Source organism: Babylonia areolata, chromosome 12 (assembly GCF_041734735.1).
Source record: "Babylonia areolata isolate BAREFJ2019XMU chromosome 12, ASM4173473v1, whole genome shotgun sequence".
NCBI classification, from domain to species: domain Eukaryota; kingdom Metazoa; phylum Mollusca; class Gastropoda; order Neogastropoda; family Buccinidae; genus Babylonia; species Babylonia areolata.
The window spans coordinates 22,054,148-22,065,333 of NC_134887.1; the positions used below are offsets into that span (position 1 = coordinate 22,054,148).

At 43.0% G+C, this 11,186-nt stretch overlaps 1 protein-coding gene across 1 annotated transcript in view; it reads left to right on the top strand.

Moving 5' to 3' along the window:
* Positions 1-10,940, top strand: part of LOC143287864 (sphingomyelin phosphodiesterase 4-like) — a 53,344-nt gene extending 42,404 nt beyond the window's left edge. Inside the window, exons 14-18 of the mRNA XM_076596101.1 lie at positions 3,172-3,356; positions 4,489-4,683; positions 7,620-7,772; positions 8,305-8,433; positions 9,737-10,940. Coding sequence (XP_076452216.1) covers positions 3,172-3,356; positions 4,489-4,683; positions 7,620-7,772; positions 8,305-8,433; positions 9,737-10,054 — 980 coding nt within the window. The 3' untranslated portion in view covers positions 10,055-10,940. The remainder of the gene's footprint in view (positions 1-3,171; positions 3,357-4,488; positions 4,684-7,619; positions 7,773-8,304; positions 8,434-9,736) is intronic.
* Positions 10,941-11,186: the final 246 nt, after the last annotated feature.

Consider the following 11,186-nt stretch of genomic DNA (forward strand, 5'->3'; position numbering starts at 1 on the left):
TATCCATTTGTCCAGAAAATATGATATTTTAGTGCTGATTTCAAAACAACAGCATATCACTGAAAATATATACAAGAGAGGCAAGGCCTTCAAGAATCACTTGTGATACACTTTAAAAAAAAAAAAAATCTAATTGTTAAAATGTGTTCTGTATTTGTTATTATAAAACTTTGGTTAAAAAAAAAAAAAAGAAAGAAAGAAAGAAAAAAGAAAAAAAAAATAGCCCTGGAGGCAGATTCGAACCCTGCGTGTTAGGGTGACGAGAAACTGCCTTACTCAATACACTATCTTGGCTTCTTATCTGACGTTCAAAAATTTTACATTTAAACATGCTTTTTTAAGGGCGATAAATCGATTTTGGTGTTCGCAGTGAGAACGCTGTTTAAATCATATTATTCTGGTGTATCTTGGGCATTCAAAAAATCTTTAAGGGCAATTAAGAATTCTTTTTAAGTCCGCGGTAAAGGAGACGTGGCTATCACCGCAATCACACTGCAACATTTAGCTGTTTTCTCTGGATCTAATTAGATGTACAAGTTTAGTTACACCCACCGGTAATGTACAACATGGTCGATTCAATTTCTCTGTTAGTTTTCTATTTTTAAAGTTGATATGAAAATTGAGTATTTTGTTAAACTAATAACATGTAGAGCCAAGTACAAGTACTTCTAAACGTCGTATGAAGTGAAAAGGACTTAATTTTGAGAAAAGTCAAGACTGAAAATTTTTACGTTTCATCAAGGGTATTAACTCTCATGGTTTATTATTTTTAAGTGTGAATTCCAACTGATTTTGTTGATATATTTATGGCAGTTTGGGGCATAATCCAGTAAGTGAGGAGGCGTTCACGAATCTTTCTCTGAATAAATATTTAACGGTCTCCTTCTCCAACTTTCCATCACATGTTATCATGTATTGTCGATTGAATATAGGATTGAAAGGGCAGGTCAACAACTTGAAACAAAATGGCGTCCTTCGCATTCACGAGGAATATGAGCACGCACTTTGAATATGTATAAGTATGTGTACACAATTGATTTTTGCCCATGACCTTCAGGGCTCAGCCAATAGATCTATAAAGTCCACTCATAGTATTGATTTTAGTATTTTCCGAAAAAGACTACTTGGACGAATGAACATAGTGAAACCCCTGTACACTGAGAGTAAAACACAAGCTTTTTATGTATTGAGTATAATTTCAGAATGTAATGTTTAAGATGAGAAAGATCAGTTTAAAGGAAATTACCCCCCCCTAGCATTAATTACAGATAAATTTCCCTTTTTTACTATCTGCACCAAAGACATGCACCAGAAATAAATTAACCCCCCTAGCATTAATTACAGATTAATTTCCCTTTTTTACTATCTGCACCAAAGACATGCACCAGATATATAACTTCCATGCTTTGCAAAAAAAAGTTCCTGTTTGAACAAAAAATGCTAAAAACGACTGCTCTTGTTGTTGTGTCAGAATATCAGATCAAAGTGCCAAGTTTAGAGAATTAAAAAAAAAAAAAATTATATATATAACAGTAAATTCAGTTTGCATATAATTTGGCTTCTTTTAAAAAAAAAATTTGTGCCCATCACAGAGGTGCAATATTGTTTCAAACAAGATGACTGGAAAGAACTGAATTTTTCCTGTTTTTATGCCAAATTTGGTGTCAACTGACAGTATTTGCAGAAAAAATGGCAGTGGTAAAGTTTACCATGGACACACAGACGACAGACAGACACACACGTGCACACACACACACACACACACAGAGACAACCAAACACCGGGTTAAAACATAGACTCGCTTTGTTTACGCAAGTGAGTCAAAAATGGGAAAACAACATTTGTTTTGTATTCTTTATTCATTTACCTTACAGAAAATATATACTTTATGGGTCTTTCTCCAGTAACAAAGAGTACAGAATCTTTTTTAAGATATATACCTGTTTTTTTGGGAAAAAACCCTGGCAAATAGATTTCACTTAAATCTTATTTTTCTGGCAGCAAAAGGGTTAAAACATTTCAGTTTCTTTGTAATGGGGTGAATCAGTTGATGAAATGTAAACAAATTATGTTTCATTCCTGGGAAATAGGATTGCAGTTGACATTAATGCAGAAGAAAAAGACAGACACACATTACACTTTAGCTGAAAAACAAATAAGGAAGAAAAGTTTAAAAGGAATAAGACAGTTTTAAAAAATGTTATTGAAAAGGAGAATGAGTCATTGAATGTAGACACAGAATACACTAAAGTGGAACAAAAATGATTGATGACAGATCACAGCTTGCTGTTACTTTGCCTTTTAAAGTCAGCGTGTGTGTGGGACTGGTGACCAGTCTCTCCAGTTGTAGTGAATCTGTTTATGGATGAGATTGAAAAGAAGGCTGTCAGTCCTGTCCTCCATGTCCAAACATTTGAAACAGATGTGTGAATGATGTGTTCACACTGCAGCGTGAAGATGAAATGGATCATTCACTGATCTTCTCAGCACAGTACTTTGGCACATCAAATGTACAGTGGGGAAAAAATTAGAAGATAAACTGGCCTTTCTAGACACATTAGTGCATATGTTGAATGTCAGTATTCTTTGTAGAGACATTAGTGCATATGTTGAACGTCAGTACCATCAAACTGATTTCAAGCACCTCCTGCAGCATGACTGTTCAGTTGTCAGAAAGCTTTTCCATCAGCACAGCTGACAACCAAGAGAAATAGAACATCAAAAATGGTGGCTTACCAGCAGGTACAAAAACTTGATTTTCAAAGATCATGATCACAGCTCATTGAAGGAGAAAGGGTGAAGTCCCACAACCACAGTTAAACTAAAGGTAGAAATGTGGAAAACCAGTTTGATCAGGATTTTATTTTTGTTAGATGTAGGCAGGAACATTTGCCAGAATGGTGATCTGGTGTAGTGCTGGATGAATAAAGTCAAATCACTAACAAACATATCTCTTTTTTGTGGGATGTTCTTTGTTTTTTCAGGTGGAGTAAAAAGACAAGTTGGTCAAAATGTGAAATGTTCTCGTTTTTCCCATTCACAGAGGCATTTTTAATTGAGCAGGAAGGATTATAGGGACAGCCAGTGGACAGGGTTGCCTGTCTGTCTGCCATTACCTGTCTTCTGCCAGGTGTGTCTGTCAGCCAGATAACTCTTGTGCTTTTGTGACAGCGGAGCATGAGGTGTGTGGGGTGAGTGTACCTGTGCCCATGAGTCACACAGCAGAGCTAGGGGGCAGCTACCTGTCTGCCAGTCGTCTGCCGCCTCCCGCCCCCTCCCTTCCCCCCGCTCTGGCCGACATGGAAGTTGCAGGGTTCCAGTATCAGCCCCTGTTCTGTGACTGGACCCGCCGGCTTGTGAGTCATTTCTGTTTTGGGAGGGGTGGGGGGTTCATATTTTGGGTTTTTTTTGTTTCAAATGAGTGATTTTCATAGATGTGTATGTGTAATATGATGTGCTGAAATTTATAAACAGTCTGGTCTTTTTCTTTAATCTTCATAATTTTCTCTAAATAATACAGTAAAGCCTAAAGGGTAAAAAGAGGAGCTTAGCTTCTTTTTTTTTTAAATAAAAATGTTTTTTGTGTTTGCATGTTTTTTTTCCTCACAATGAGGTTGGGCCTGAAGTCTTAGCAGATCTGCAGTGTATATGTGACAGCCTGCACACTGTGACACTCCCTGGGGGAACTAAGCAGTGTCTTTATTATCAGGTCATTGAATCACTCATGTGACCTTCACCTCTAACAGAATGATAGCATGCATTGTCAGTAGTATGGAACCATCTGAACAAAGAGTGATTGCCTGTTTAAATTAGTATGCAATACATATTTATATAGTTTGATTACACAGGAAGACAGAGCCACCATGATTCAGATTTTTGCAGTTCTGTCACCATTTGCTGATGTTGCAGTGTCTTTAAGTAGCATATTTGTTCACCAAAAGCTGTGCTGCTATAGCCATGACTTTTTAGAGATGTTAGCCACCAAATGTAGCAGAGTGTAAGCATGGGTAGATGTTGTCTTGTATCCTGTTAGTTAAACATTATATCAGTTTCAGTCTTTCAACCGAGCGTCACTGCATCCTGACAAATGCATATACACTACACCAGGCATGCCTTACCAGCAGCATAACTCAACACACTAGTCAGGCCTTGAGTGCATGCATATTGTATATATTTGTGTATCTATCAGATATTTTGCCAGAGGACAGCACTTTGCCATAGGTTCATTTTCAATGTGCCATGTGCATGCTGCACACAGGACCTCGGTTTGTTTCATCAAATGACAAGGTGCTTGAGTTTGAGCTTGGGAGAAAGGGCACGACCAGGATTCAAACACAAACCTTTATGAACACTGTTTTAGTGTCTTAACCATTCTGCCATCTGCCTTCCTCCCCTTGCTGTGTTTCTGTATGCAATTTTTTTTTAGTAGTAGTATTGAAGGGTGTTTCTGGAACGTTATTGTCATCAGTGGTTGCCCTGTGTGTTCAGGTGAACGGCCTGCTGCAGAAAGTGGTGGAGGCCCACTTGGCACTGACCACTGTCCAGCCAGAGAAGTCGTCAGGGGGCTGGTGGGGGTGGCTCAGTGTCCTCTTTGAGGGGGACGAGGGACAGGGCAGTATGGACGCCAACCGCACACACAAGTACCTGCAGCAGGCTGGGTCCTCCCTGACCAGTCTGTTTGATGTGAGGGTCTTTGTGTGGGGGCTGTTAGTGTTGGTCTGTTTGATGTGAGGGTCTTTGTGTGGGGGCTGCTGGTGTTAGTCTGTTTGAGGGTCTTTGTGTGGGGGCTGTTAGTGTTGGTCTGTTTGATGTGAGGGTCTTTGTGTGGGGGCTGTTAGTGTTGGTCTGTTTGATGTGAGGGTCTTTGTGTGGGGGCTGTTAGCGTTGGTCTGTTTGATGTGAGGGTCTTTGTGTGGGGGCTGTTAGTGTTGGTCTGTTTGATGTGAGGGTCTTTGTGTGGGGGCTGTTAGTGTTGGTCTGTTTGATGTGAGGGTCTTTGTGTGGGGGCTGTTAGTGTTGGTCTGTTTGAGGGTCTTTGTGTGGGGGCTGTTAGTGTTGGTCTGTTTGATGTGAGGGTCTTTGTGTGGGGGCTGTTCGTGTTGGTCTGTTTGATGTGAGGGTCTTTGTGTGGGGGCTGTTAGTGTTGGTCTGTTTGATGTGAGGGTCTTTGTGTGGGGGCTGTTAGCGTTGGTCTGTTTGATGTGAGGGTCTTTGTGTGGGGGCTGTTAGTGTTGGTCTGTTTGATGTGAGGGACTTTGTGTGGGGGCTGTTAGTGTTGGTCTGTTTGAGGGTCTTTGTGTGGGGGTTGTTAGTGTTCGTCCGTTTGATGTGAGGGTCTTTGTGTGGGGGCTGTTCGTGTTGGTCTGTTTGATGTGAGGGTCTTTGTGTGGGGGCTGTTAGTGTTGGTCTGTTTGAGGGTCTTTGTGTGGGGGCTGTTAGTGTTGGTCTGTTTGATGTGAGGGTCTTTGTGTGGGGGCTGTTCGTGTTGGTCTGTTTGATGTGAGGGTCTTTGTGTGGGGGCTGTTAGTGTTGGTCTGTTTGAGGGTCTTTGTGTGGGGGCTGTTAGTGTTGGTCTGTTTGATGTGAGGGTCTTTGTGTGGGGGCTGTTAGTGTTGGTCTGTTTGATGTGAGGGTCTTTGTGTGGGGGCTGTTCGTGTTGGTCTGTTTGATGTGAGGGTCTTTGTGTGGGGGCTGTTAGTGTTGGTCTGTTTGATGTGAGGGTCTTTGTGTGGGGGCTGCTGGTGTTAGTCTGTTTGAGGGTCTTTGTGTGGGGGCTGTTAGTGTTGGTCTGTTTGATGTGAGGGTCTTTGTGTGGGGGCTGTTAGTGTTGGTCTGTTTGATGTGAGGGTCTTTGTGTGGGGGCTGTTAGCGTTGGTCTGTTTGATGTGAGGGTCTTTGTGTGGGGGCTGTTAGTGTTGGTCTGTTTGATGTGAGGGTCTTTGTGTGGGGGCTGTTAGTGTTGGTCTGTTTGATGTGAGGGTCTTTGTGTGGGGGCTGTTAGTGTTGGTCTGTTTGAGGGTCTTTGTGTGGGGGCTGTTAGTGTTGGTCTGTTTGATGTGAGGGTCTTTGTGTGGGGGCTGTTCGTGTTGGTCTGTTTGATGTGAGGGTCTTTGTGTGGGGGCTGTTAGTGTTGGTCTGTTTGATGTGAGGGTCTTTGTGTGGGGGCTGTTAGTGTTGGTCTGTTTGATGTGAGGGTCTTTGTGTGGGGGCTGTTAGTGTTGGTCTGTTTGAGGGTCTTTGTGTGGGGGTTGTTAGTGTTCGTCCGTTTGATGTGAGGGTCTTTGTGTGGGGGCTGTTCGTGTTGGTCTGTTTGATGTGAGGGTCTTTGTGTGGGGGCTGTTAGTGTTGGTCTGTTTGAGGGTCTTTGTGTGGGGGCTGTTCGTGTTGGTCTGTTTGATGTGAGGGTCTTTGTGTGGGGGCTGTTCGTGTTGGTCTGTTTGATGTGAGGGTCTTTGTGTGGGGGCTGTTAGTGTTGGTCTGTTTGAGGGTCTTTGTGTGGGGGCTGTTAGTGTTGGTCTGTTTGATGTGAGGGTCTTTGTGTGGGGGCTGTTAGTGTTGGTCTGTTTGATGTGAGGGTCTTTGTGTGGGGGCTGTTAGTGTTGGTCCGTTTGATGTGAGGGTCTTTGTGTGGGGGCTGTTCGTGTTGGTCTGTTTGATGTGAGGGTCTTTGTGTGGGGGCTGTTAGTGTTGGTCTGTTTGATGTGAGGGTCATTGTGTGGGGGCTGTTAGTGTTGGTCTGTTTGAGGGTCTTTGTGTGGGGGCTGTTAGTGTTGGTCTGTTTGATGTGAGGGTCATTGTGTGGGGGCTGTTAGTGTTGGTCTGTTTGATGTAAGGGTCTTTGTGTGGGTTTTTTTTCTTGTTGGTCTGTTTGATGTGAGGGTCACTGTGTGGGTTTTTTTTCTTGTTGGTCTGTTTGATGTGAGGGTCTTTGTGTGGGGGCTTTTCTTGTTGGTCTGTTTGATGTGAGGGTCACTGTGTGGGGACTGTTCGTGTTGGTTTTGTGCTGCTTGTTTTCATTTGCTTGTTGTAAAGTTTGATGTCTGTGGGTCAAGGATTACTGTGTAGGTGAACTGGGGAACTTTGTATTTCAGTGCTGTTGGATGATAAGATCTTTGGAATCAGTGTTTTGACAACTTCATTTTGAAAACAAGTGTTTCCTTCACAAAACCATGAGAGATTTTGTTGCTTATTTTCCAGAAGCAATGATAAGCTGAAGTTCAGTATGTGCAGTATGCATTTATGACATGTTAAGGATGTAAGTGCAAGAAGAGAGATGTGTTTTGCCAAACAAATTTAATCCACAACAAATATAAGTTATTAAGTGTGAAGGAAAGATAATCAAAATAAGGGAGGTGGGGGTGGGGGGGGGGGGATTGAATGGCACTGGATTCTAATGTTTTCCCTTGAGAGAGCAGCCTGGGTTGCACACAGAGCAGTGAGTTGTGTCTAGACTTGCACAGAACTGTTCCAGGATTCCCAGTTCATGTTAATTCCAAGTTGAAGTTGATGCCACACTTGGCACAACTAAGGTTTGAAGACAAAGGAAGGGCAGGTATTATGAGATGTGATGCGGTGACATGGTGGTCAGTGACTGGACTCCCTGATGTCTGTGACCACAGCTGCCCAGGCCCCAGTGGGCGAATGAGAGGAGTCCGCAGGACCAGTCCATGGACTCTTGGCAAGACACCACCCTGGTGGAGGAGGACAACATGACGCCTGACTGCATCCACACACCTGAGGGCCCACAGCTGACTGCTCGAGGCAGGTACCAGGTGGGTGGCCCTGCTTGTTTGTGTGTGAGTCAGGTCACATGGACTTGGTTGTCTGCATTGTCACTGAGTTTTTTCTTATGCCGTTATTTGGGGCTGGATTTTTTTTTCTTGTTGGAACTGCTGCAGCTCTCTAGAATGTGCATATATTCTGGCTGTATGTAGGTGTTTGCTTGTGTTAGGATGGTTTGTGTGTGGTATGTTGTGTGCTTTGGCAAAATTTGAGTGACACTTTTAAGTTTTTGTATTTAGAAAATTATAATTTGTACATGTCTGCATTTTCTTTTCTCTTTCCTTTTGTACCCATAACTGAGAACTTGACTGCCTCTGAATATCTGTCTGTCTTTATATATCTGTGTGTGTGTGTGTGGGTGGGTGCGTATCTTTTAAGTGCCACAGCCCCCCTGTCTTGAATGTGTAAGTGTCAGTCTTCAGTATTGTTTTAATTGAATATGGGCATGTATATGTTTTTTGCCTTGAGGTGCTGGCAGTGCATGGAAGTGAGGTTAACTGCTGCATGTTGTGTCTGTTACAGATCATAAACAATCTGCGAAGCTTTCAGCACTGGCAGACACGGGACCCTGACCTTCAGCCAATCCGAAGCTTTGAGAATGCAACCCTGGTTCGCTTTTTGTACCGAATCTGTTCTGCCTTCAATGCTCATGTGAGTTTGTTGTCAGTGTTCGCTTGTTGGGTTGCAGTTTTCTGTGTATTTTGTTGTTTTTTTAATGGGAAGATGGTAGAATTTGCTTCAGGTATTCCAGATGATTCACCCTGTTCAGATTTTGTATTTGTATTTCTTTTTATCACAGCATTCAGGCTGCTCTCCCTGGGGAGAGCGTGTCACTATACTACAGTGCCACCCATTTTTTGGTATTTTTTCCTGCATGCAGTTTTATTTGTTTTTCCTATCGAAGTGGATTTTTCTACAGAATTTTGCCAGGAACAACCTTTTTGTTGCCGTGGGTTCTTTTTCATGCTCTAAGTGTATGGTGCACATGGGACCTCAGTTTATCATCTCATCTGAATGACTAGCGTCCAGACCACCACTTAAGGTCTAGTGGAGGGTGAGAAAATATCGGCGGCTGAGCCGTGATTCGAACCAGCGCGCTCAGATTCTCTCGCTTCCTAGGCGGACACGTTACCTGTAGGCCATCACTCCACATTTCAAAAATTATATCAGTTTCTCTCATATCTTCCTTTCAGTAGATGTACTAAAGGTTATATCCTTCATGAGTTGTTTGTTTTGCATTATGATGTTAAACATGAGAAACATACCAACCACTCTGACAAAATGGTTAAATTCACAGACTGAGTATCGGAAGGACATGGGTTCAATCCCCATCAGAGAGGGGTTTTTTTTTCGGCCTGGGCTGGCTCCTACCCAGAGCTGAGTGTGCAGTGGGCTCGAGCAGGAAGACAGGGACACAGTCAAGGGTCATTCACTTCACGGATGCATCTTTGGGAGTTGCTCAAAATAAAGAAAATTTGGGGAACATAATTAGTAGATGTCTGTTATGATGGTTGCTAATGCTGTCATTTTTTTTTGATAATGCAGGTAAGAATGTACAATTGAAGAAGATTAATCTAGTGCATGTATTGTTTGTCTGAAAGTGTGACAGTGTTTTTTCAAGTTATTGATAGGGGCTGGTTCTGAGAAAGTATAGGAGTGGGTGTCCGTGTTAGTAATGCATTTGTCATTTTACATGTTTTGTTGGCATGGAATTCTAAGTCTGTTATATTTTTACCTTTTGTTTATTTGAATTCCAGGGAATGTTGAAGAAGACACTCAGAAATGTTTATATTTCCCTAATATATACATCCTTTTGCATGTTCTAATATCATGAAATAGGATTTGCAATGATGTAAATACTGATTATCTTACTGAACACCATGGAAAGTGTCACCATCTGTAATGCTGTGTCTCTACTTGTTCTCATGGTGCCATGGGATGCTGGTGGTTTCAGTTTTCAGAGGACATTTGGGAGGTGTACCAGCGTCAGGACTTTGTGGGTCGCCTGGCCAAGGTGTTCCTGGCGCCACCCCTGCCCCCCGACCAGGCCATCCGGTCCCCTGTGCCCGCCCACACGGCCAGCAGTCTGCGCATGCCGCGCGTCAGTCTGCGCCCCCTTGCCTCCTACCAGACCCTGGGGCTCCTGGCGCTGACCTACATGTTCCTGCACACCTGGCTGTCCCTGGGACCCTTCTCCTACACCCTCCTGCTGCTGGCGGCACTGGTGGTGTACGGCATGCTGCGTGCGCTCTTCACCCCCGTCTCTTCCTGAGGAACGGCCACTCAATGTCCTCCTTTGTGTCCGGTGCTGCTCGGCCCCTTGGTTTGGGGAAGCGGGGATGAAGGATGGAGAGAGAAGCCAGCTGTCTCCATCGCCGTTATTTATCAAACCTTTCTGTCCACTGCCTCACCCCTCCCCTTTTCTAACATGCACAAGTTTTTTAGGAAGTGGGAGGGGGAGAGGGGGATCAGCCACTTTTGCAGCTTTCAGAATATGATGGATGTTTGTGGTGGGGAGGCTGTTCTCCTCAGCTCACAGACTGAAGGCTGTTCTCCTCAGCTCACAGACTGAAGGCTGTTCTCCTCAGCTCACAGACTGAATGCATCCAGGAGAGATACCAGACTTTTCAGTGGTGACTGAACCAGGTCTTGGGGGGTTTGGAAAGATGTAAGATGAAGAATGTTTGTCAAACTCATTCTTTCCCTCATCGTCTGCTGCAGCAAGAAAAACTTTGCCCAGTCATCCTGCCAGGTAATAGCTATCATCTATCTGCAGATGAGGAAGGGGGGTAAAGAAAAAGATTTGAATTGTTTGATAAGATGATTGTCATCGATAGAGTAGTTAGAAAAATCTGTGGATGCTCAGTCAAACGGAAAGATTAGTAAGTGTACTTGTGGTGTCATGACAGAAGTGATGATAGATTTTATCCAATTTTTAGACACCTCTGTTAACCTGTTACAGTGCCTATTAGACGTCAACTGACGTCCTGCATAAAGTGTTCCTATTTTTCCTTTGTCTGAGTTTGGTTCAGTGAGTATAAACAGACTGATGTGTCTGATTTATAAAAATACCATTCAAATGAGCATACATCAGATAGAAGACCCCTTTCTTCTTGATAATGATTTGCTAACTGGACCACGTTGAATGTGCATGGAAAGGGTGTTGCTTCGTATGCAAAAAAAAAAAAAAAAAAAAAAAAAGGAGTTGAGAACTTTGTCTAGTTAAGAAAGTGGTCCCAGTCAGCGGATTTACATGATTTTGCAAGCTGTGCTAATGACTATGGATAGCTATAATGATGGAGATGGATTTCTCTAGTCTGATGATTCTTTTTATTAGGAAGGCCAATGACATTGACAAACCTGACAGCCCATTTGATGCTAATTCAGTCTGTCTATCCATTCAG